We start from the raw sequence: 25496 nt of genomic DNA, 5'->3' as shown, positions 1-25496 counted from the left end.
AATTAAGTAATCTAATCGCTCTTTGTTGTCTGTAAGAAATGGTTTCTGAAGTGATTAAATAGACCTCCCTGGGGAAGGATGCTGCTGATCTGAATATTTCTACAAACAAGATGAGTTCTGGCGACTTTGGACCAATTTAATAAGCTGACATACGTTTGGGAAGCTATTCCTTACCTCTTTGTTTCTTGGGTTAACTTGGATTTATTGGTACTTTTGATTTTTAACAACTTCTAAAAAAAAAAAGATAAAACACTCCTCTTAATCATTCTGCTCCTGAAAATGTTTTTACTGGTTAAGGTTTTGAGTTCCCTCAACAGAATGAGCCATAAAGCCTTTTGAACTTGTGCTTCTATCTGTGTTTTGATGTTGATCCATTTTCAATTTGTTATATTAGAGCTCTGGACAGGGAATTTGGTAGGAGCGGAAGGAGGTCTGGGAGAGGATTGACCTCTAAAAATGTCTTCATTGTGTGTAATCCTCTTCTTATTGAATTTTGGATTGGAATCCTGTCCGAAATGGAGATAGCTGCTCAGATTTTTGACGGTGTTAGCAGCGCGGAGGGTGGCACCGCTGCCAGCCGAGCGTTTGCAGTACTCTTTGCAGCGTAGGTACTGCCTAAACGGAACATCCATCCCCGTCCTCTTGGCAGCTGGAGGAGGAGAGGCTGCAGGAATTCCCTGGACACACGTGCTAGAGAGCTTGAGGGGCTGCCGGTCAGGGGCAGTAGCACGCTTCCAGTGACAGACAAACTTGCCCTTTAATTTTTAGAGTGCTCAGGGCTGAGTTTGTTTTGTTTTGTTTTGGTTTTTTTTATCAGTGCGTTTTATCTTCTTGAACAGCCTCGATTTGCTGAACTTCAGGGATGTCTCATTTTGGCTCTGTGGCTCTTTGTCTTTGAACTCTGTGCCATCGTAGAATGGTTTAGGTTGGAAACCTCGACTGCCAAGTACATTCACATGTCCTGTGAGCCGCTGGATAGCTTTCCCCTTTTCAGCTGTTTTTACCTTTTTCTTTTTTTAGTTTTATTTTGGACTGTGTGCTCGAACTTCCTCTGATACTAGCCTTCGACCACTTGTCTTGATAAGAAAAAATGACAATCCTCCATTAGCACTGCCCTTAGACTTTAACTCTCTGAGTGCTGCTGCAGTTTGTCATCTAATTTTCCTTCCCTGTCTTTGTGTGTCCTTTTACCTGGTCCGATACATCTCTTTGCCTGGTCTGATAGACCATGAGATCCTCTGAGCGGAGTTCTTTCCTCTTTGGTTTTGAAAATGCTTTGGCACTTCTCACGTGATTTGAAGCAATTCCTGTATTTATCTGTTTGGCCAAAATTGATTTTATTTTGTGCATGGAACAGCGCCGATTCCACCAAGTAAATAACAGGAGAGCGCCAGATGTAAGAGGTGTAATGAGTAGGTTTGGTTTTAGCCCAGGCTGCCGGTGCTCGTGCCCGGAGGTGTGCATGGGGGAGCAGTCGCGGAGCTTCGGTTCCTGCAGTGCAACCTTCAACTCGCCAAGTGATTAGGCAGCTGTGAGCTCTTTATAGAAGCGTTCTGTCTGTGTTTAGATGTAAACCTGGTCTGCCTAAACTAAAAACCCATGGCAAGCTTTGAAGTGACTTTATTGCCATTAGCTCACTGTTCCTCATTAATGGTTACTAGCCCTTTGTGATGGCTTTCTCTTGGGCATGATAGTTACTGTGGTTTTCGCAGCAAGGGCCCTGCAGATTGAATCCAGATGCGTTTGTTATGCATCCTAGCACTAAGGAAACCTGACTTTCCATCTCACTGCTGGCTGGGGTTTTGCACAATAGGGTGTGACATCAGGATTATGTCATCTATGAGATTCTTGCCTCCGGGTTAGACTGATAAGTACAAGATGAAGTCTCATAAGGCAGACCTAAACTGCCAAGATGCTCACTGCTTTAATGTTTGTGTGCTTTTAAAATTAAACCCATGATGTTTTCCCAAGGAAATTGTTTAGATGTAAGAGTAAACAGAGTAGTGTTGGGGTCCCTTCCTTAACTTGCCCACGGGCAGCTCAAAACTCAAAACAGAATCAATATTGAAGTTGTTGATATGTATTACACAGATTAGAGCAAACTTGGAAGAAGAGAGGAAAAAATCGAGCATGCTGTCATGCTGTGAACACTAAATTAGTTGCTTTTCGTCTGATTTCCTCCCCCCCCACCCCCCCTTTGGGTGCTTCATTTTGGAGCAGCTCTGTACAGACTACATTCTTATCTTCTGAATCGGAGATTTTCAGCGAAGGAGGAGTTTTTCCCTTGGGTTCCCACGGTTCTCTTTGATTACATAAAATCTGAATGCTGGAGAGGGAAGACTTGTATTAGGAGGTCAGCACTGTCCTCAAACACCGCTCTCTGAAGGTTTTAAATCCCTAGTAAGAAATGACTTACATGCTTTGAAAAATGGAGTGAGACTAAATTTTAAAATCTCAATTTATTATGATTTGGAATTTTAGAACTGATTATCTCTAATAATGCACGGCTGTGCTTGCAGAAATATACCTTGTGTTCTCACAAATGCACAGTGGTTTAATGATGGAAAATTGAAGACAGAGTAACTTAAATAATAATGACCTTGTAGCATAGCTGATATATGCCTATTTGAAGAAGGAAGTGTGTGACATGAAATTTGTAGTGTGTGCAGACTTTGGCAAACTTAATACATGACACAGGAGACTTCTGCTGCTGTCTTTACCCCTCCTACCCGTATTTGAATTCTGGCTGGCAGAGTCTAAAATGTGTCAGACTGTCGGTGGGTGAAGCAGTGGGCTGTCTCTGCGGAGCACGCTGGTCCAACGGATGGGTACGGGTGAAAGATTTGTAAGCAGTCGGCGCTTCCTGGTAGTTAATGAACCGGTTACGCGTTTGGACATGTTACAAAGTGACCCATTGTCTTGCTTATTAGGTGGCTAATGGAACTGTTTCCAGGTGACTTCTCAAGAGGGATTTGGTCATTAGTTTCCATCTGCCAAGAGCAATTGGACGGTAAGGAAAATGCGAGCAATACACTCTTTTTTTTTTTTTTTAAATAATGAAAGGTATTAGCACAAAACGGGAGGTTCTGGGAGATTTTTAGCTTTCTGGATCCCATTGTTTAGATACTGTTTTCCTTCCTTGTGGAGTTCTTGCACCTCACAACTCTGCTTCGCAGTTTGAGTCATCCCACCATGGTCCAGATGTGTGCTTTTAAGTACAACTGGCATTAAAGTTACACATACCTAACTAGATTGGTATGTTTGCTCGAGGGATTTTTGCACCTGTGTACGCTGGAAAGAATTTCTGTAAAATACCTGTAGAGAGTCCACAAGCATACTTTGGGCTGTGTTCATAAACTGTGGTGAAAAACAGCTGGTCTAAATACACAAACATTTTACCTTCTTCATTTTAAGTATTTACGTAAGGTTCTGAAGGTGTTACACAGTCGCACTCCTGGGACCGGAGAAGGAGGGATGGAGGAATTTTAAGTCAGCTGTACTCACGCCAGTGGGAGAAGTGTTAAATCCTGGTTAGCTCCTGGTACCAACGTGTCCCGTTTCTTCGAGAACAGGCTCGTGTGCCTCATTACTAGAAAGCTACATGGAGAACACAGGCACCGAAATTATTTAGTGACAGTTCTCACCTCTCAGTTGTTGTCCCAAAGACTTTTTTTTGTTTTCCCCTCACTTGAGGTACAGGATCGCAGGTGATTTGAATGAGCACCTTAGCAATGTTGTGGGTTTGGTGGAGGATAGGTTGCCAAAACTTGCCACTTCCTTCATATTTCTGTTGCTATTTCTGTGCTGGTTTGAAATGACAGGGTGCAGGCGCAGAGGAAGGGCTCGGTGAAAATTGTGCCAAGTCAGTTGCCATTACAGTCATCTGTTTTAATAATAGTTGAAATGTCTGCTTCCTCACCTAGTCTTTTAGGTAAAGTTTTTGGGTTGCTGTTAGACACCGGCTCCTCGGATTGTGATTTTAGTCGTTGTCACTCTTGTAAAAACATTTGTAGCTGAAGGTTCAGTATTTTCCTTTGGGGTAGGTTTTTTAAATGGCGGATTTCTTAGAAGTCTTGATCTAAATAGATGGAGACATTTCCCTTTCTATGCTGAACTTCTGTAGCTGGAAGAAATAGCTACGCAACCTTTAGGAAAAAAAGAAATATATATTTTGCTACTTTAAACGAGCCAGTTTGAAACACTCTGCAACTCTTTTGAAGGTTTGCGTAGCCAGCCTGAGGTTCCAGGTATTGGTACTTTGGCATCGGGGTTTTGTGGCTTTGCACTGCAAGAACCATAAGCCAGATACAAAAACCCACCCAGTGTCTCTGGCTCTCAGTTACTCACTGGAAAATACACAAGTGTTTTCATGGATGAGTGATTTGGTTCTGAAGTGTAATTGAAAGTCATAGCTTGTTTTTATTACTGTGTGGTGGAAACTCATTTTCTCTATATAGGGTCCAGCATTCATTTGCAAGGTTCCCGAGAAGCAGAGTGCTATCGGGAAAGTTACAGTGCGTTTTCTGATCCGTCCTTTAGCCGTAAAACAAAGTGATTAATCTGTCCTCCTTTCTTGAGGTCTGTGCTGGAAGCTGGGGGATTTCCTCCCCTATCACATCCCTCTTGAAGTTACGGCTTTGTTCTGGCCACAGTCTCCCTATTTCGTGGATACAGCTCGAGTTCCTTAAACAAGTTTCCACCCTGTGTCTCCACCCGCTTAGACTTCAAACACTTCATAAAGCTTTGGATCACTTTTAGCTTAAATATTTTCTTTTATTCTTGCATTCGTAAAGTAGGTCAGTCTTAAGTGTGACATTTTTTTGTATAAATCAGCTTTTTCCAGGAGTTCTGTGGTTGACGAGTAATGGATATAAAACTTAAGTGTTTGATCGTGACATTAAAACTAGAATTGATTTTGAGTGAAATGCTGTTCTGAGTTTTGTAAAGAGAATGAATGAACGATTACGTTGGGCCTTGTGCCTTTTAGTCACCTTCCTGGGCAACTTCATAAAAAGCCATTTTACCAGAGATGGAGGAACACTGGCTGTGCTCAGAGAGGACGGGGATATCATTTGGCAGTGGTTTGGTTGTTAATAAAGGGACATGACAACCACAAGGCTATGCTTTTTCATCGTTTTCTAACAAACTTTTGTCTGTAGGTAAACCCAGAGTACATCCTGGAGGGATCTGTGTCCTTAAGCAGAAGAGGAGCGGGTGCTTTGCTTTGAAGTGCTGTCCTTTGAAAATGGTTTCTCATTTGGGGATGTTTCTGGGGTATCCCAATACGAGTTGGAGTTTTCCTCCTGCATCAAACCTCTTGTACACCTCAAAAGCATCTGCTGATTGCTTTGTGCTGGGCCTCGGATGCTTTGGGAGAGGACTCGAGCTTCTAAAGAAGTCAGATTACCTTTTACGACCGCTGTGGTGCGGGAGGATAACGTTCCATGAGCAGGGGTATCCAGAACGGGCGATCAAAGCAAATGACGTTCGATCCAGGAGCTGTGTAGTGCTTTCAAAGTGCTTTGCTGCAACTGCTTCATGTGACTTTGACGGGCCTGGTTTGCCCATCCATTCCTTTAGCAGAGAAGATACCAGCTTATGCCTTCCAGGAACCTTTTTCCAAGCTGGTTACCTCTCCTGCTTGGATTTTAATAAGCGCTGCTTTTTAATCTGCGGTGAAGGGGTTTCTTGGAGGTAGTCCAGCCTCCTTGCAGCAAATCCAAGTTCATGAATGTAGATTTAAATTCCTACCGGTCTGTCTGTCATCCAATTTTCTATTATGTAGCAGCCAATTAACCTGTAGCACCTCTTTATTTTTCTTGAAGAAAACAGGTTTCAAGGAATGTTCCCCTCTCCGAACATGACTTTCCTGCATTTAGATAGTCTTCAGAAATCCCACTTCAGCGCGTCTTAGTTGCTGCGTGAGGAAAGGGGAAACCTGATGTAGTGATCAATGATCTGTATTTTCTCCCCATGAAGAACGAGTGAGTTTTTGAAGTGATTATATATTGCTGAAGCACAGAGGAGGCTTTGGCTAATATATATCCCGGCGTGCCTTGGATTCATAATGGCTCAGTTGCTGGCATTGTTGTTTGAGTCTCGAGATACTGGATCTGGCTATGGCAAAGCAACTTTATTGAAATAGCATGTTGGTATTTAAAACAATATTAATACTATATTTGGTTCATTAAATATACAAAGGCAAGTTAAAGCGTTTCCATGTGTGCGCTGTTAGTTCTGGCGGGAGGTTCTTCAGATGGTTTTATGTGGTTTCAGACAACATTTTAGCACATTCTTAAAATACCCACAAAAGCCTTTATGTAAAATCTCATAAAGGTGAACCACATAAAAATTATTTTTTTCCTGTTTCATGTCATTAGGATCAAAGTACGGTAGGTAAGAATAAATTTCCAAAAACCTTGTTTCGGTCCCTCTCTTAATTAATGTTTCATGCTCATAGCAAGCTCATAAAGTGGGTAATGGGGAAACTGTCTGTATGCACCATAATATTCTCCGTGGCTGCCAGTTCATTTTGAGTGAATTCACTTATTCTACGTATGAATTTATTTCTTTTTTTAAGCAAACTTGCTCTGGAAGTGGACAATAGCTTCTGGTCTCTGGCCTTTCAGACTGCCCTTTTATCAAAAGAAGGGTCACTTAGATTGGGACGGAGGTTCGCTGCGGGACTGCACTTCCCATTAACTGCATTAACCAAAATCCATTTGTGAATTCCCCAGAGGATATAAAAAAGGTGTTTGTTGGTTTGTTAGGTTTAAATTGCCTGCTGGAAGTCTGGCTTTAGCGTGCCTGCAGAGCAAAGGGCTTTTCTTTTTTTAATGGCACATTATCGGTGGTTTGACAAATGTCACAGGACAGTGCTGTACGTGTTGGTTGCTTAAATGCCCACGTGAAGCTTGGTGATGAGTAGCAGTAGTCACCCATTGAAAATAAAATGATGTGGTGAGTTAGTATGAAATCACATACCCCTCCTGGGCTCAGCATTGTTTTTGATACGGACTCGGATGCATGCAATTAAAAAGAATTGGGGCTCTTCTGGTGACTCTGCCTTCTTGAAACAGCGTGCTGCACTGATCTGTAAGTGCAGGGAATCTGTTGAAAGTTACCTACATTGTTTGTGTTGACTTTCCAATATCTTTTCTCCCGACTTGTAGAAAGGATGGCTTAGTGTTCTTGAATCTGCAATACTCCAAGCTAATACATAAAGTCTACAACGCAGAGTAAATCAAATCTTAAGTGCCATTAACAACTGGCAGGGTCGCATTTAGAAAGGGGGGCAGCATGAAGGTGGGAGGGTTCAACAGGTTTTTCGTGTTGGCGATGAGTGATGCTTGCCTTCCTTGCAGAAGAGGAGAAACATGCAGTCACTTGCAGATCTGTGTGCTCGTCTCGCTCATGACAGTAAGAGGCAGGAACACAGAATGGTTTAATCTGCGTGACTCTCCCGGCTTAGCTGCTGGGAACTGTCAATCACAGCACCTCCTCGTGGTTTTGGATGATGAGCTTTTGCTCTCCTCCAGACAATGATTTCCCAAGTATTTTGTCTGCTTTACGGATGTACCTGCAGAATGGCAGTAGGTGCTCAGAACAGAATAGAAATGTCTGACTGCTGAAACATCTTGTCATTGATCTGGCTCAGCTGAAGTTGCCTTTCCTCCTTCCCGTAGCTCTTTGAAGGAGATGGTAATTCTGTGCAGCATGAGTTCATCACCGAGATTTGAGAGTTGTGTGCCATGAAAGAGTATTCCCTTTTGCATGATATTCCTTGTGGCTGTTTGGTAACTTGAGAATGGAAACAGTAGGTAAAATGCTGTGGGTTACAGTTTCAGTTTCCTATAAGCCAGTATTATTTCTTGTGCATCTTCCTTCCTACTACAGTCCCCGGTTGTTTACAGTTATTTTAAAGTGTGTATTTCATCTGGTGCGTAAGGAGCCTAGCACTAGTGTTATAAAGGAGGCGAGTTCTGCGAATGTTATTGCTTTGTTAGTTTTCTTGGAGTGTATTTTTTTGCTACAAGAAACCTAAGATTTAGGTAATCTACTCTCTATTGCATACCATATCTGAAGCTGGAATAACACGGAAACCTCAACAGCATCCCTTCATTTCTAGGAACCTTGGTTTCAGTTCAACTCTATTTGCAATAAATCAGTAAGTCAGCTTCACACGAACCTTTGAGACAGCAGCATAAAGCTACTTGCTTGCTCCCTTTTGTCTTAATTAGCGGACTTTGTTGTAAAGAACTTCCAGACTTTCCCAATAGCGAGAGAAAAGGGGGGGGGGGGGGAAAAACAACAATCAAACCCAACCCCAAACTGTAAAATAAAGCCTTACCCTCAGCCTACTTTGTAGCTTGTGCTTTTACCAGCTGTTACAGTTAATTGGAATCAGAGGAATTGTTTGCTCAAGTACTGTAGAAATCTATAGCTAGCTCTGTTCCTCACAGCTTTTATTCTCCTTTGGAGAAATGTACAGGCTTTTTGTAATTAAAGTCTCTATTATAAAATTATTTAAACTGCTGTGTTTCTAGGTATATAACTGGTGAGAGTGTGCCATCTGAAAAAAAAAAAACAAAACCAAACTTTACTAGGATATAGATATTCTGCTTATTTAAGATTATTATTGTTGTCTGACTGTGGCTTGGATCCTGCTTACTTTTAACGTGCCTGTTGGATTGCATCCTGCAGGTATTTTGAAGGTGGAGTCTCCTCTGTCTACCTCTGGGATCTGGATCATGGTTTTGCCGGGGTGATCCTCATTAAGAAAGCTGGAGATGGATCAAAGAAGATTAAGGGATGCTGGGATTCCATCCACGTGGTGGAGGTTCAGGTACAGCCTCTGGGGCAGCTGATACTCCTAAGTGGAAACAAAAGCCAGTTAATTCCAGACAATTAACGAGCACAGGTGTTCTGCTGAACAATGCAATATTGTGTTAGGGGCTGTAAACTTCTTTCCCCTGTTAATTTTTGAAAATTCCCTGAAGCAATTTGGATAGAGATAAGTCAGGGCGGTAATCAAAAAGAATCCCAGAAGAATTGAAAGTATGTTACTTTCTGTGCATGTGATCCTGAGATTATTATTTTTTTTTTAACATAAAGGTCTACAGATAAATATCACTAATTAGGTAATAAACCCAAGGTAATAGGAGGTTAAATTGCTCTAACTAGATTTGCTTTGGAAAATTAGGGGAATGTACACACTTACAATTGTTTTTAAGAAACAGACTGTGCTACGTGAGTGGAGTTACATGTATCTGTCCTGTTGCTCGTAGGGGTTTTGGGGCCAGCCACTGTTTAGTATTTTTGGAGGGTTTTTAACCTTTTGTCTCTATCCTCTTTGTTATCCTTCCACTTCTAGGAGAAATCCAGTGGTCGTACGGCTCATTACAAGCTGACCTCCACAGTGATGCTCTGGCTGCAGACTAATAAAACCGGTTCTGGTACCATGAACCTTGGAGGGAGCCTTACCAGACAGGTACGTGTGTGCATGGGCACGAGCGTGCGCCGCAGACCCGAGGCATGCCTTTCCTTATTTATATACCCAGTAGCCCCAGTCGGGAACAGAAAGTTGATTTTGTGAGGTGTTGTATAAACGTCTATTCTCCTGCTGCGTATGCCGCACAGTGAAACCGTTAATGCCGAAGCGTGTAATTAGCAGCAAGCCCCTGAACTTTGCTTGGTGGCAGTGTAGCTTTCAATTAAAAATATAAAACGTTCAGTAAGAGTTTAGACTTGCTGTTAAGTCTTGGTTTTTCTTTTGGTATTCCTAAATTTTTACATTTCCATGTGTTACCCAGACATATTTTTATCTGTAAGATTTGCCCGCTTTCGTACTGGAGAATTCAAAAAGGATTATAAAACTGCAAGATGACCTCTTTTAGAAGCCAGGTAGGCCACCATGAATGAACCGGTATTTTCCGTTGACTGTAGGATTCTTCTGTTCTTAGAGACTTTGGTTATCTTTTAGTGTCCTCCTTTAGTATTTTCCTCCTACACTACCAGGACACTGATTTTAAAAAAAAAAAAAAAAAAAAAAAAAAAAAAATCTAAAAAAAAAAAAATTCTAAACATTTGGGGGTTTTGCGCCAGTGTTAATTACTTTGCGTTCCTCTTGAGAGTGCTGGTTTTTGCAAGGGAGGTGCCAGACTGACGGTTCGGGCCGTGCTGCTGTCTTAGTCTCTGACAGGCAGAATCTGCTGGACCTGACTTGACTTGACTCCACGGGGTGAAGATGCTTCTGCCCCAGCCACCTGCCGAAGGTTGCCGTCCCCCTACTTCGTGCCGCTGATGAAATGCGGTCGCTTAAGATCTGGCCTGTGGAAATCAGTGACTCGAGCGGAGTAATAAACTCTGGAGGACAGGAGGCATATTGTATGGTCATGAGTGACTAGAGAGATTGGCAGGAGCTAAAACTCCTTTATGAGACTTCCCAGGGCGGACTGTTGCTTTCGATACAAAGGACAATGCAGACTCTGTTAAGCAGTTCCATGTTTTTGTACAGGTTTGAGCCAGGCGAAGGAAAGAAGGCTCTGTGATTGCAGAGGGGAACTGGAATTGTTAGTATTGCAGGCGCAGAAGCTTGCCCGAGACATAGGTGATTTTTCTTTCCACGTTGTTGATTTACAGAAGAAGCTGATGGAAAAGCAGGGGGGGGCGGGGGGGAGGCATCTGGAGACTGTTTTGAGCATTGCATACTCTTTTAAAATGTTTGCAGTAATTACACCCGAGTTATGGTGACCCGGACAAATATTTAATCACAGGCCGTCCTAATACTTTAAATCATAGCTGTGAAGTGGAGGCCAAGGGCTTGACTCTGGCCGTGGCCTTCTGGTGCGTGAGAGCCGTGCCAAGGAAAACAAGAGTCTGTTGAGAATGGGTGTCCTCAGTACACCTTGGCCTGAACTGCTGGGCCTTGTTTAGTTTGACTTTCACTCTCTAAGCTTTAGTGGGGAGATTCATGCTTCTGTCATCATTTTAATGGCAGATCGTTTAATTCATATGTGATGCATTAAAGCAGGGGCCTGCTTCCAATGTAAGTAACCATAAAAAAGCCACTGGGGTAATGATGCACTGCTTCTGCACAAACAATGGAAACTTGAGTTTCAGAATTTAGCTTTGGGCCGGAGATTTTCTGTTTGTGGATGCCATAGTAGGCTTAACGGGACAAGCTTCGTCAGAATCCGCGGCAGAAAATTAAAATCTTCATGCTGCCTTGAGGTATGCTACATGAGGAGGAGCTGGTTGTCCTGAGCCATTTTTTTTAGCCGTAGCTGGACTAAACTCCTGAGTGCAAGGCTTTTACTTTGCTGTAAATCCAGTTTGCCGCAACGCCTACAGACAGGGGGTTTTATTTTTACTTTTTGGTAGGCTTTTTATACAGCCTGCAGCAAACTTAGGCCCCGAAAGTAGGTTTTGTTAATCTCTTGAATGGTATGTTAGAGTTCTACCTTTGACGATATCAGTAATCTGATGTCCCAACCATAACTTGGAAATAATTTTGTCCATAGTAAATTGTACGTGGTTTTGGTCAACTCAACGTTTAAGTTGCTTGCCCACCTTTGATCCTAAAATGTGAATAGCAGATGTCCTTGTGTTTCAGTGGAGGCTTTTGAAGCGTTCACAAGCTTTGTAATATCCTGGCTTATAAACTGATGGCAGAGAGAACCTTTCAATGCTTTGAAAGGGAAGTCTGTTGAGAGCCATTACTTTGAAACCAGTTTCGCCTCGTAGCTGCAAATCGGGTATTTTTCGAGTGATGACTGGAATGATTAAGTTGGTGGCCGGGAGCAGGCGCAAAGGAACAGCTCGTGTAATGCCGCCTCATTCACCACCTCTGGCAGCGACGAAGAGCTGGGCATGTCTCGCATCGAAATGCTGCGGGGAGCGTTTGCAACTTCATGTGGAAACACTTGCTCAGTAATTCCCCTTCCGAACGTCTGCAGATTACGCTCGGTGCAAGTAATCAAGGAGTCCTGTTCTGCTGTGAATGGACAACGCGGTAGCGCTGAGTTTGGGTCTAGAAGTAAGAGTCTAGAAATAGCTGTTCTCTGCTGTCATTTCCCATTGGTGAAATATTGTTGCCCCGCATCAGACACAAACGGGGGGGGGTGGTTGCCTTTATCAAGATTATTCGGAAAAACTTGTCTTTGCATTGCTTGAATATTCCCACATTCACGTTACTACAAGGCTCCCACTTAGGCTCTTCCTAAATGTCGCACTGAATTTCGAAGAATAATTTTTTCTCGCTCTCTCTCCAAGACACTGTGTGTTTGAGCATTCTCACAGCTGGCTTGGGGCCCTGTGGTGTTACCTTCTGGGTAGATAATACTTAGAGGTCACGTCCCTATCCTATGTCTACTTTGATGTGGTACACTGAGAATCGACGTATCTCTTCCAGTTCATTAAACTACCACTGTTCTGTGGTTTTCCCAGTGCAGTTTTTCATGTGCTACAATAGGAGTTGTCTCTGTCTTTGTTTATAAGGAGAAAGTCACTATGATTTTATATTTCTAAGTGGACAGAATAAGGAAAGAGAGGGAGAGACGTGGTAGACGGAGGGCTCGGCCTGTTTTGGGAACTGAAAATCTCCTTTCTGTAGCTTTAATTTACTTTACTTGGTGGTTGTAAAAATAAGAACTTGAGGCGTTTGTTTTATCAGTTCAATTATGGAAGTTTCTTTTAAAGAGCTGGAGTATAGACTAAGTCAAATAAACACACGTGATGTATTCTGAATGGAGTTTGGAATTTTGGTTTTGTTTAAAATGTAGGATTTCAGATTCTGTCCTGATCCAATAGAGAAATGTGTGTATACACACACACAAGTATTCAACACAAACACATATGTGTAGCGATACATATTTCTTTACATAATTTATGTGTGTGCATCATTGATTTATGTATGTGCATGTATAAACTTATCTTGAGAGGATGAGAGAAATTCATGTAAGATCCGTAGATCATAATTTTGGTCTGGAAACTTAAGTAGAAGTAAAGCTTTGGTGACATCTCCACAGTGGACACTTCATTAGATCATTGTTGACGCAGTCCTTTTGTGTGGAACAACACTTGTGGCCCAAACCACAACACCTCGTGAAGGTTTTGTTCTAATCTTGAGTGATATCCATAAATAGTGACGCTGTACGTAGCCATCTCTGGTTTGACTCCAAAGGACGTTGTGGAAGAAGGTTTTGGTGGAACTGGAAGGAGAAAACTGATTTTTTTTTTTTGTTTGTTTGTTTCTTCTCTTGCTGTGGTCCTGCCCCGAGAGGCATGCAGTGTCAGATAGAGAACTTGTGTTTTCACAGTTGCCCAACCAGGGGTGCTCTTCCAGACAGTCCGTTCTGGAGGCAAGCCGGGATGCGACTCAGGAGAGCTTGGGGTTGACGCACCGCAGGCTGGGATGGAGGAGGTAACTCCCAGCTCACGCCCGACACTGGTGGGCTCCGGTCACTACAAGGACTGAGGCTGGAATTCGGACAGGGAAGGAGCGATCGGCGTGTTATACGCCGTCTGCCTTGACGAGGGGCCGCAGATTAAGGTGCTGTACGCCTGAGAGGAAAGGACAGGACACGCTACCTTCAATTTACAACAAAGGGAGTAATGCTTGCAGGGAAATGAGAAATGCCGGCGGCTTTTCAATTACCTTGCGCGTTCTCCAGTGACTGCAGGTAACTCCTGCCCCCCTCCTGATTCAAGCCAGATGCTTGGCAGATGGTTTTCTCCCTGACAGACGTTGAGGTCCTGTCCTCTTTGTGTACATTGGAATTACTTGTGTCGTTTGCCGCGGCACCGTATTGCTTTGGCTGAATTTTGAGGTTTCATTAGGCAGCACTTGTATTTAAGGTAAGAGCAGCTGTCTGATCCTGTTTCACTTTATGCAAAGTAGATGTAGCCTTCCCGTTTTCTGGCAAATAGTCAAAACTGCACTTTGTTGGACAGATTTCTGGAGCCCCCTCCTTAAAAGTGAGACTAACAGGTGCCTTTCGGAGATAGCGTTGCGCACAAAGAACCCGTGTGTGTTTCCTAAGACAGGATGAACGTTGTGAGGAAGTGCAAGTTTGCTGAGAAAGAAGTTGGCTCAAGACCTGTAGTTTATTTACATACGGAGGTGTGGGAAGGGGAGGATATAAAGTTGTAGGCGAAGCGAAGCCTGGGATTTCAGATTAAAGCAGCGCAGATGTGCGTTGATTTTCCTACTTGAAATACTCTCTAGCGAAGGTGGAACATTTTGCAGAGCTGGATGAAGGCTGATCTGTTGCAAACTGAGCTCTCCCTGCATTTGGGAAGATGTGCCCTGTGATATATTACTGCTCAATAAAACACCCACAGAGACATTCTGCCATTTATCATAATAGGTAAATCCTCCGAGGCTTACGCTCTGCAATTAGGAGAGTCGTATATTTTCATCAAGTTAAGCTTTCATGTAAAGGCCTATCCCACCGACTTCCAGATGTTGCAGCGTTAAGCGGAGCATTAGGGACTACTTTTCCACCAGAGGGATCTTCAAGTTGTAGCTGTCACCATCCCTAAGCTCCCCCTCAGCAGTTTTCCGGTTTCCTGGAGGCGCTGTCTCTTTAATTGCTACCCAAGTAGTATTTTGGGGTGCAGAGGGTAGCAGAGATGCTCTGAACAGTAATTGTCTGGGAAATTATTTCTGCTTCACATGAATGTATGGATTTTACAGTGGTTCAGTTGTGTAATAGCTGGTTTAGAAAAAGAGAGAGTAGAAGAGTTGAGCGCGTATGGACTTAGTGGCATATAGAGGTGATGTAGCCTCCCCAGATTTGCTTATGGTTTTGAATGTATAATTTGGTAAAGGATATGGGATATCTTTGGTTACAGTGCTTAGAGTAAATATCTGTGAAGGCCATGAAGGGATGAGGTAAGTTCTCAGCTGATTTCTACAAAGCTGCAAGCTCCTTAGAGTTCGCAACCTTCATTTATCTAGTTACAGTTCGAAATACGCATTGGAGAGAGAGGCCAAATTTTGCCTCGCTGATATCCAAATAATTCCACATATTTTCCACCTGGAGACTTTAGTCTGCCCACAGCTGGTGGCTTGGGAGCCTTTGGCTCGCATTCATCCCTTTGTGTTTCATTGAAGAGATTTCCATGTCGCTCCACGGCCAGAGCAGCTGTGGACGTTGTCGCCAGTTCTTCAGAGCAAAATGGGGGATGACTTTCCTTCTTATCCTTCTCGTATTTTTAGGCACTTTCACGATGAACCAAAGTGTTTATCCAACTTTGATTTATCTCTTCGTATTAACTCTTCCTCCGAAGAAAGTTTACAGAAAGCCTAAACAGCTGCTATATTCCGCGTAGGAAACATCCGAAGTGACCAGCCAGCCATCGAGAGCTTAATATACCCAGAAGAGTGAGTTTCCCCTCTGAGTCAGACTTGCAGCAGATGGCTGGGAAAATGAGGCAAGGAAGCAAAGCGGCGTGTATCTCGAACGGGAGAGGAGCGACTGAGCCATGGAGATGGGACTTGGCTCATTGTGGAGCGTTAGGTTTTTGGCTGAGCTCAACGGCAGATGGGGAGTGACAGAGAGAAGATGAGCTGCTTGTTAACATCAACTTAGAGAATGGAATTTCCCCTCAAAGAGAATTAACCCCTTTATTTAAGCAGCTATAGGCTTTCTGCTTAGGTCCATGCGGTAACAGCCACCGGAAGGAACCTTTAAAAATCCCAACAACTCTGCTGTTTGTATAACATGGCTGCTTACTGACTCTGAACTCCATTAAAACGGCCTCTCCTAACATCTGGCCTTCTATAGCATATAAAAATGTTTTCCTTCTGGCAGCAGTTTTTATGGAGATGTAATAATACACGTTTTGCAGAAAAAAAAAAAAAAAATCTTATTTTCAGATTCAGCTGCTTACCAATGAGCTCGGCCTGTCCGGGTGTGAAGGAGACACAGTGGTGAGCCTGCGGAAGTCAGTGACCCACTGCCGCCTCCCTGGCTGTCCCAGATTTGGTCAATTTGCTGATAGTTCCCAAACCCACTGTAACATGTACGTGTGTGTTTGCGTAGTTCAGATTTATATTCTCCCTCTACTGCAACTGGATCCGTTCTCCAGGCAGCGTGTCTCCATTACATGTAAACAATCTGACTGCAATCTACAGGAAAAATTAAACGTCCTTGTTCTCTTTCTCCCCCTCTTCTAGGTTATCTTTTGCCTTCGGGGTTCCAACTAAATTACATGCTTCCCCAAGCCTGTTAGAGGCTTGGCTTATTAGAAGAAACCTGTAGCTGGCCCAGATTTTTAAACTCTACCCTGAGGGAGGGATATGAACAGATGGATAAGAGAATTCAGTGGGATTAGTAAAACTCTTTGAAGACTGTTCTTCCCACTACATTTTTCTCCCAGTTTTGTTTTCATGCCATCTCAGCACATCTTGTATCAGTTGAGGTTCCTGGGACTGTTCATTGTTCAACAGCTTGTCCGCATTTAGCCAGAATCTCGAGAACTGGGGAAGATGGTCTTTTCCTTCGCACAGTTCATGGATGCAGAGTCCGATGAAAGAAAGCAAGTGTTGCGTTCTGCAGTACCAGCTCCCAATTTTTTGATGTTAGCGATGAAAAATCTCACCTAGTTCAGGTACCTGTCTCCTGTTCACATACCACGCTAGGAGCATGGTGTCATTATACACTTATGTCGATCCAACTCTGAGTTTCTACTGCAAAAGGCAGTCGTCGTCTTGCCCCCCCATCCTTCCTGCTTTGTACCTCCTTCCCCCTAATAGTTAAGTAAACATTGTTTCAGCTTTTTGGTCTAAACGAAAAAAGAGCGACAAACTGTCAAATTTTTCTTTCCGTATTATTGCAGTAGTTTAAATCATCACCAGACTTGCAGGTAGTTGTGGTTTTTGTATTCTCTGCACCTTCCCTCTCTACTGGAAGGTGAATAATGCCTACGGTGTCTTGCCAGGAGATGCTGAGAATGGAGAATGTGCCCCACGTGTGGTCAGAAGCAGCGTTTGGGGTGAAGATGAAAGGGAAACAGCCGGTTTTGCAGGGGCAGTTCACAGCTGTTAAACTGACAGCAGCATCCCTGCGTGCATCTCGTCAACAACAACCTTGTTTTCATATCCACATGCTGTGCTACTGTGCTGCTTGTCGTGTTACGTGTTCGCTACCGTAGCTCTCCTCCAGCCCCTTAGTAGGTAGGGAATGACAATTTTGTAGTGCCTGTCTACACCAGGGATCGACAGCAGGGGGTTATTTTGATTCATGGGTTTTATTGCACTGCGTTTCTGTTATCAAGATGTGAGCCTTTGTCTGGTTCGGGGAATTTCTCAGTACGTTACTGGTCTGCGCACACTGAAGGAAACGTTACTCTAGGATTTTGAGACCTGCTTCTTCCATCCCTTCTCTTGATAAGGAAAGCTGTCGTGCATCTGCCGTCACGTTCGCACGTTACCAATGGACCTGTGTCTTTCCTTTCTAGATGGAGAAAGATGAGACTGTGAGCGACTCCTCTCCGCACATAGCCAATATTGGACGCTTGGTAGAGGTAAGGGCTGTGAGGCCACCGCAGCTTGAGCCTGCTGCAGGTTCTCTTGCCTGTATTTGGTCCCATGTCGAGGAATTTTCTCGCACGCTTGCGTTTGTCTTTCCAAACCAGTTACTTATTCATATTGTATCAAGTCTAATCGTGCTAATGTTGTCTCTCAGTGTTTGATGGCTCAGTACTCCTCATGTCGTGTCTTCCAATGGTTTGTAGATACAAAAACTCCACTCCGCACTTTGTCTCCTGCTCATTCCAGCAATAACCTTCCTGTAAAAGAAGCGGTCCTTTCCTCAGAGCTCGTTAACAATTTCCTACCCTCATGCCACTATGGTCACTTCTGGGCAGAATTATTTAAAGTCAGGTTGTGTCATACAGAACTGTCCCTTTACCTGAGAGGTCAGTGCGTATCAAGTGCTCGTTAAATCCACTGGAATTGTTTTCATGGCAGCTGTCAGTCGCGCAGGCTCAGCGCGATGAGGGAAGGATGGGATGGTGTTAGCTGCTCAGAAGGGCTCTGGTGCAACACTAGTTTCCTTTTTCATTGTACGCTGCTGTACGAAGGTATTCTCAGTTTCCTCGATCTTCATAGCCACTTTGGCAAGAGAGGAGGAAATTCTCAACTAAAATATACTCTAATGCTTTTTTTGAAGGAACTGGGAAATGAAAGGAAGGCAGGTATTACTTTTTTGATCACTTTTCTAAGTTTTTGGCTTGAGTGAAAGCAACTTAATGAAAAAGCGGGCCTTGTTTACAAGATCTTCGTCAAAATGTTTGCCATGCGGTTGTAATGAAGAAGTGGCTAGCTCAAAAATTCAGAGTGACCCACAAGCACAAAGCTATTGACCTGGTGGTTATGCTAAATGACTGACGTGCCACTTGTCGTCCCTTCAGTGCCAGGAAATTACAGAGTACGGTTGGGGTGAAATGCATTTTCCTTTTCTGCAGCTGAGTGCAGAAAAACTGATAACTGGACAGAAACTGCCCTCTTGTGGTGCAGAAATCTCAGAGCCTCGAGCGATGGATGGGGCGGAGAGGAGAGGAATAGAGCTCAGCCTTTATTTCTTTGATAAGAGCAGAGAGATGGGGTCATACTGCCTTCGGTGAGAATTTAGATAGTAGGAATACGCTGGGTTGGATGTGCTGTGGGAAGTGTTGTGCATCAAGATGAACACACGTGGTGCACAGAAGAGTGTAAGTACACCGTTCCTGAAAACAACCGATGAGACTAAAGATATGGTTTCTTTTTTTTTTTTTCTTTTTTCCCTAGGACATGGAAAACAAAATCAGAAGTACACTGAATGAGATTTATTTTGGAAAAACAAAGGACATCGTTAATGGGCTGAGGTAAGGGGCTCTCCAGCTGACCCCCTCCGCTCCCCTGCGTTCCCCTGCCCTGCCTGCGGTACTGGCCCCAGCCCAGCGTCCCGCTGCTCTCGTTCGCTGGAACTCCCCTCTCCTACACAAAGTCTTTTCACATCCCTAGTTGTTCACCTCACTGTGCTTTGGAAACATTATTTGTTGCGTGGAGTTCAGGGAACGCTTCAACCTTGTAACTGTAGGAATTTGAAGCACTGTTTTAATCCCTTGTTCCCTCACCAGGAAGAAAATAGCCCAACTAGCAACGCTCGTATTTCAGAATTATTTTTAATTAGGAGTTTTATTCTTCACGGTCCTGAAAGTTGTATTTAAATTCTGACTTCTCTTTCTGCTGTTCTTAAAAACAGTCAGTTGGTCCCAGAATTAAATCATGACATTAATGGTTTGCGGTATTTAGACTTTGTTTTAAATTCTGTCTTTCTCTCAACACCGCTGGGCAAAATATAGTGTACTGGAACAGCTTCAGTGACTAAACCCCCTGTGCCTTTCTGGAGGGAAACAGTACTGTATTTTTCAACCCCTGTTCGTTTCTGGTCAGGAATTTTACATAGGAATCCCAAGCTGGTAATTCTCGTGCTTGTAGAGGAAAGTACAGAACAGTGATGCCAAATAATTTCATTTTAAACTGCAGATAGACCCCCCCTCCCCCCCAGCACGGTGTGATAATGGAGAATAAACAAATGGTGCAAATAAGTGTACTGCTGTTCTCTCACATGCTGAAATGTGAAGGAAGATAGAATAGTGATGCTAATTAAATATTTGTGCTGCCTTCTTAGCAGCATGGGCAGAGGGAGCCGACAGTGTCTGCAAAAGCAGCTGTTCTGGGGTTTTGCCCCAAACCCCAGCTTTCATAACAGGCCTCTATTTTCGCTTGCGGTGTGCAGGGCTTTAGCCAGGAAGCATTTATTAACATTAATAGGAAATCTGTAATACAGTCTTTTTCCTTGTGAACGTTGCCTTAAGCTTTTGTCATTGAACCTATTTCCTGTGTCTCCCCGTTGCTCAGTTTGAGTCATGGTACTTTGTGCGTCGGTGAGATGATCTGCTCGGGACCGGTAACGGAGAGAGCATCTGGCTTTTGCCTTTTCCTCCAGCCTTTTCCCTGCTTCTTCTAACCTGTGTGTTTACACTTGTTCTTCCCGAGTGTGCTCCTGGTGGTTTCCAGAATACTACCTCCGTGTTACTGAGTTCTTCTGACTGTTCTTTTCCCTGTTTACTTCCCTCGTTTCTAAACTGCTCTCTGTAGATCTATTGATGCTATCCCCGACAACCAAAAGTATAAGCAGTTGCAGAGGGAACTTTCTCAAGTGTTGACCCAGCGCCAGATCTACATCCAGCCTGATAACTAAACCAATCCAGGTACCCCCTGCCTGTGAGGTGTGACAACAGCACTAAACCAGGACTCACCCAGCCGAGACCTCTGCATGATAACTGAGACCAGAACTAACCCCTAACTCCCGCAGACTGAGAAACCATGTTTGAGCCGTGTTTCACCCAAGGGTTATTTCTTAATAGGGCCAACTAAACGCTGTGATTTTTATTTTAAATGTTAACTCCACCCCTTTCCCCCCCATTTGAAACCTCACGCTCTGAAATGGGGCAGGACTTACCACTTTGCACTCCAGCTTGGGAGCGAGAAAGGAGTACGTGGTCACATACCCCAAGTGGTGTTAGCTTGGACTGATTTGATCCAGAAGCCCTGGGACTCTGTCCCTTGTGCACCGTCAGTTTTTTACAGCTGTGGTACACCACTTCAATGAAGAAACGCCCTGTAATCTTAGTGTCCTCCCCGCAGAAAGGATTGAAATCTTGGAAGTCTCGCAGTTCTAAAAAAAAATAATTATAAAAATGAGTGGTGCTTCCCGTGACTTCTGAGTAAACGTGAGCTCACCCCACGCACATCCCCTGTTTGCCTGCTGTATCTTGAATTTCCTCGGAGCTTGAAACCCAGTCCTGCTCAAGCTCTACTGAATCATTTCTAGCCTCCACTTGCCTTGTGCTCGGCACAGCCGCTACAGGGATTTGTCCGTATGCTCTCGGTCGCTCTGGAGCTCTGAATGTCTGGGACGCACGGCAGTGACTAACCCTGAGCCAGTTTAACCTTCCACTCCAATTCATAATGAGTTACAGATGTTGGTTTAAACACGTTAAGCTGACGAAGGGGAAAATGCACCGTTTGTTGATAATGGCCGAGAACCACTTCTTTAGCCTGTGACAAATGCAAATATAAAATGTATATATTTTTATTAAAGCAGCGGAAGTCTCCATAGACAAGAGAATGGAAATACTGTTATAAAAATGTTAGGAAAATAACTGACACAAAGAGCAGCCTTGTTTACAGGAGACAGCATCCAGGCAAAATAAGGCAGCTTGGAGTACTGAAAAGGGTTTACGTGGGGAGAAATCCTACCAAACTGGAACCTAACCTCTGCGGTGGCAACTCCTGAAAAGTCTAGTAGTATTATTCAATCAATGATCATATTTAAGAGGGCTTTTTTTTAAGTGGAAATTTCTTATTGTACCATTGAAAACGGAAGTTCCTCCGTAGCTCTCTGACAGGGCAGCGAGCCAAGAGGACTCCTAAAAGATGCAGCTTTTCTTCTGTAACCAAACTTTTAGCAAAAGGGAAGCCCCGCAGGAATCGTGCTTGACAGTATCTCTGTTCTTCTTCGGCTGCTTTGATTCACTAATTACTCTAGGTGAGGTCCAAACGGCAAAAGCAAATTCCAGAACAGAAACTCCGTCCGCTCTTCCCTCTGGCGAATACGCTGGAGGGAAGTTTTTGTGCGGCTGCTCGACCCTGGGTGAACAGTCTGCAAAAAGGTTCAGGTTTTCACCTTTTGGGTAGAGGCTGGATTTTCTCTGCCTTCCCGTGGCGGTGATTACCCTTCGCTGGTGGTACGCTGGGGTTTAACCATCTGTCACGGAAAACATGGGGAATCTCCCTCCAGCAGTTGGAGGCTGAGCAGAGCTTTGGGGGAAGCGCGTCTTGGTGCCATCCTTGCTAGAGTGAATTCTGCTTCCGTATACTCACTGAAGTGTTCACTTTGCCTTCTGCTTTCCGTATTAAAACAGGCGAGCTGAGTGTGGTTTCCTCTAAGCCTGGGTTGAGGTGCTTCTCCTTCCTCTTGACTCATGTGCCCGAAGAAAACTGCTCTCTCTCAAATGCATCGCCTCTGACTTGCGTTTCCTTCTCCCCGACAGGTCTGTGCAGACTTTTGCGGACAAATCAAAACAAGAAGCTCTTAAAAACGACCTGGTGGAGGCTTTGAAGAGAAAGCAGCAAAGTTAAAATACTCTTCGTGCTAACAAGACATGCCATGCACTCGTTAGATTTCTTTCTTAGAAAACTCATCCCCCCCCTCGCCCTTTTCTGTTATGTCACGTCACAATTTGCATTCAATACTACCCATGCAACGCCATCTTCTCCCCATGAATAAAGCTGTACAAACTTTTTCAGTCTCTGAGGCCTACTTTGCACCACATTTTACTATTGAGACCTTAGGCTACGTTTCTGTAGAAGTCCATGTTATTTTTTTGCCCTCCCCCCCTCTCTCTTCCAACCTCCCCCATTTATATGCATAAACACGGATCATTGTTTGTCTTTTCCTCCCCACCCCCCTCCTGCCTTTTGTTACATTGGTGTAAAAAATGTAAAACAAAAATTTATTAAATACTGTGGTGTGTGAAAGAGGAAGAACTGGAAAAAAAAAAAAGTAATAAAAAAAAAAGAAATCTATTCCACGTATGTTTGGGAGCTGGGCACGGGGGCTGGCGGTGGGAGGGAGGGACGAGAGGGTGTTCCTCAGTGTTGTACTATACTGACTAAACCAGATTTGGAAGGAGACGGTGATTAGGAGACCTGCTGAAAGTTCTGCTCTTCTATAGCCTGGTTAGCCTGGTTCCAAGGCGCTTTTCTGTCAATTTTTATGGAATGCAAAAGGGGTTTTTGTTTTGATTTTGTTCTTTTTGTAAAGCTTAAATTGAATCTACATCTGATACTTGAGCCTCCATACTAAAAAAAAGAGGAAAAAAATAAAAAAAAAAAAAAAGAAAAAAAAGACAAACAAAAAAATAAAAATAAAAAAAAAATCCCAGGAAGCAGTGTGTGCAGTTGTGTCCTCCTTATTTCTCTTTCCTCCCTGCAGCGTTATGTGGGGTTTGTGCTGTAAACGCTTTCCTTCGTGGCAACCGGCAGCAATGGCTCTGGCTGTAGGTAGGTGTGTGCTTGAAAACAAAGGCAAACAGCTGCTGGACTGCGTGGCTGCAGAAAGCAAGAAAGCTTTTTTTTTTTTTTTTTTGCCTTTTTTCCCTCGCATTCAGGTTAGCTGAAAGGTGTTTTGTTATAAAGAGGGTGTGATGTACAGCTGCTCTTTGCCTGCGGAGCATTACCTGGCTCCACTACCCATTTACCTGCTGCGTTTCCAAGATGCTGTTACTGGGGTGCTGCCGTCCCGCTGCCGGGACTGATGCTTCAGGCATCCAGCAACCGAGGAGCAGATGTGTTTAGAGGAGAAGGGTTATTACTCCAGCTTTACTGGGGGTGTTACAAAGAGTCTGGGGGGGGGGACGGGACACGGACTTGTGTGTTTAAATGCTCAGGTGGGCAGAGGAGAGGCGTTTTGGTGGATGGTTCCAAGTATAGATGCTCACCCAAAAGCTCCTTCTCTGCTTGGTCCCTATGTGATTTGGGAACCTCATCCAGGCTTTCCCCCTCTTTAAACCCTTGGTGGTCAGAGGGACCGGGTGCAGCTTCAGCTCCGCACCCTCCTTCGATGTGTTTTGCTTAAAAAACTTAATCCTAGTGAGATGGAGAAAGCAAATTCCTGCCTGTGGCTGTTGGAATTAGCCTGGGGGTGAACCTATGCAAATTGAGACTTTTAGCATGAATGTTGATTAACGTGCTCTAATTTTGCTTTTTCTAACGTGACCTATTTCCCATCCAGACATCTGCAGGTGATTACAGTCCCAGGCCCAAGCGTTTTCCCGGGAGCCTCCGGTCTGTGATGCAGCTTGTGGGACACAGGTTGGGCAGGGGCACACGTGGGCCTCCCTCAGAGCCGGCCTCCCCGAGGGGAACACGGTCAGAATTTGTCGTCGCTGTCTCTTGGTTCTGTGTGAGGAAGAACCTTTTTTGAAGCGGGACATAAGTTTACATGAACTCTTGAAGCTTAGAAAAGGGCATGTTAGCCCCGGAGCGGGGAGACTCGGGGTTCCTCTCGCCTGTTTCCAATTGTTGCCTGCTGAAGTTTTTGGGGGGGTTTATTTTCCTTCCCCAAAGCCATGTCTGTGCACATGAGCCAAAAATAGAATCGTCTCATCTCAGATAAATTTAAGGTCTCAGCTTGGGGTATGCAGAAGCGCCCCAATCGCATGTGTGCGGGGATATACCCTGCCTGCAGAGCCCTCCTGCAGGTACGACCTGCAGGACAGATGCAACGGCAGCAGCAGTTTATTCCTCTTCTCCCCTCAAATGCGATGGTTTGGGTGCTGACCCGCGGCTTTGGCTTGGCTGCTCCAGCCCCCAGTGTACCGCTGTGTTGTGTTCTCACTCTGGGACGCATCATTTCTGGTCCGTGTCTTTCCTGGTTTAACGATCGCCACTGCATTACAGTCTCGGGGGGGTGACAACCTCAGCGACAGCCTCTCTGCGACACGACTTTCCATCCACCACCACCACAGCTGCTGGCACATAAACGTATATATATATATATATGTATTTTTACCTCCTTATATTAGAGGTTGTTTTCCTGGCTTTAAGAACAGCTTTTGGCAAGCTGGTACGTGGCAATTATCTAGTGTCACAAACCTCCTGAACCTTCGTTTCTGCAAGGGAGGTGTGCCAAATCCCAGCCTATCCCCTGCGGAGGTCAGCTCCGTAAATCTCAGTAAACGAGCCGTGCCTTCCCCAGCGCTTCAGGGCTGAGCTAGCAAACGCGAGCCCAGGTTAAAATACATTCCTCGAATAAAACCATGCCCCAAGGACTTTATCTGTAGTAAATAGGTATCGAGGTCTGATGAAGCTGGGCTTTCTGTCCTGCTAGGAATCTGCTCGTGGTTTGTATTAGTACTGGATAGGAATTGTTTTTCTGCAATTCCTTGGGAAAGACAGCAGAGGCTGGGAAAGAGGCGAGCAGCCCCATTGCCCACCAGCCTGGAGGGGAAAGATTGTGAATTCATGGAGTGAAAAACTCAGCAGCTTTGCTCAAGGGGCTCCGAGACCCCGAAAAATATTTTTTCTTTCCAAAAATGAATGGGTCAGCTCCCAATACTGGCACAGCTTGTGTTTTAATTGACCTGCTGTTGCAGTTTGACGGGCATCGGGTGGTCTCCCATTTCACCGACGATCGAGGCTGTAATTGCGGAGCTGTGGCTTGGCTTCCTCACTGTGAGGACAAAGCAGGGAGGAGGGTGACTTCCTCGGGAATGATGAATGTCACGGGACTGTCTGAGGAATCGTAAGTGGCTGAGGAATCATAAATTAATGTTAGCGCAGCTAAAGAAAGCCAGCAGGGACACGGAGCAGGGCACTGTGTGGGTGGGCAGTGGGGAAACACCGGCTATCGGGAAAGTAGCTGGAGAGGGAGAAA

At 44.3% G+C, this 25496-nt stretch overlaps 1 protein-coding gene across 2 annotated transcripts in view; it reads left to right on the top strand.

Annotated features, from left to right (window-relative positions):
* Positions 1-22361, top strand: part of CAPZB (capping actin protein of muscle Z-line subunit beta) — a 61765-nt gene extending 39404 nt beyond the window's left edge. Inside the window, exons 5-10 of one of the 2 annotated variants that reach the window (XM_082493703.1) lie at positions 8704-8845; positions 9374-9490; positions 17467-17532; positions 18797-18873; positions 20153-20265; positions 22111-22361. In XM_082493703.1, coding sequence (XP_082349829.1) covers positions 8704-8845; positions 9374-9490; positions 17467-17532; positions 18797-18873; positions 20153-20255 — 505 coding nt within the window. In that variant the 3' untranslated portion in view covers positions 20256-20265; positions 22111-22361. The remainder of the gene's footprint in view (positions 1-8703; positions 8846-9373; positions 9491-17466; positions 17533-18796; positions 18874-20152; positions 20266-22110) is intronic. The other variant, XM_082493704.1, reaches the window with a different exon arrangement.
* Positions 22362-25496: the final 3135 nt, after the last annotated feature.

This window comes from Vanellus vanellus (genome assembly GCF_965231255.1).
Source record: "Vanellus vanellus genome assembly, chromosome: 20".
In the NCBI taxonomy this organism is placed as follows: Eukaryota; Metazoa; Chordata; class Aves; order Charadriiformes; family Charadriidae; genus Vanellus; species Vanellus vanellus.
Note: the sequence above shows the minus strand (reverse complement) of the source record. Positions and strands in the feature narration are given on the sequence as shown.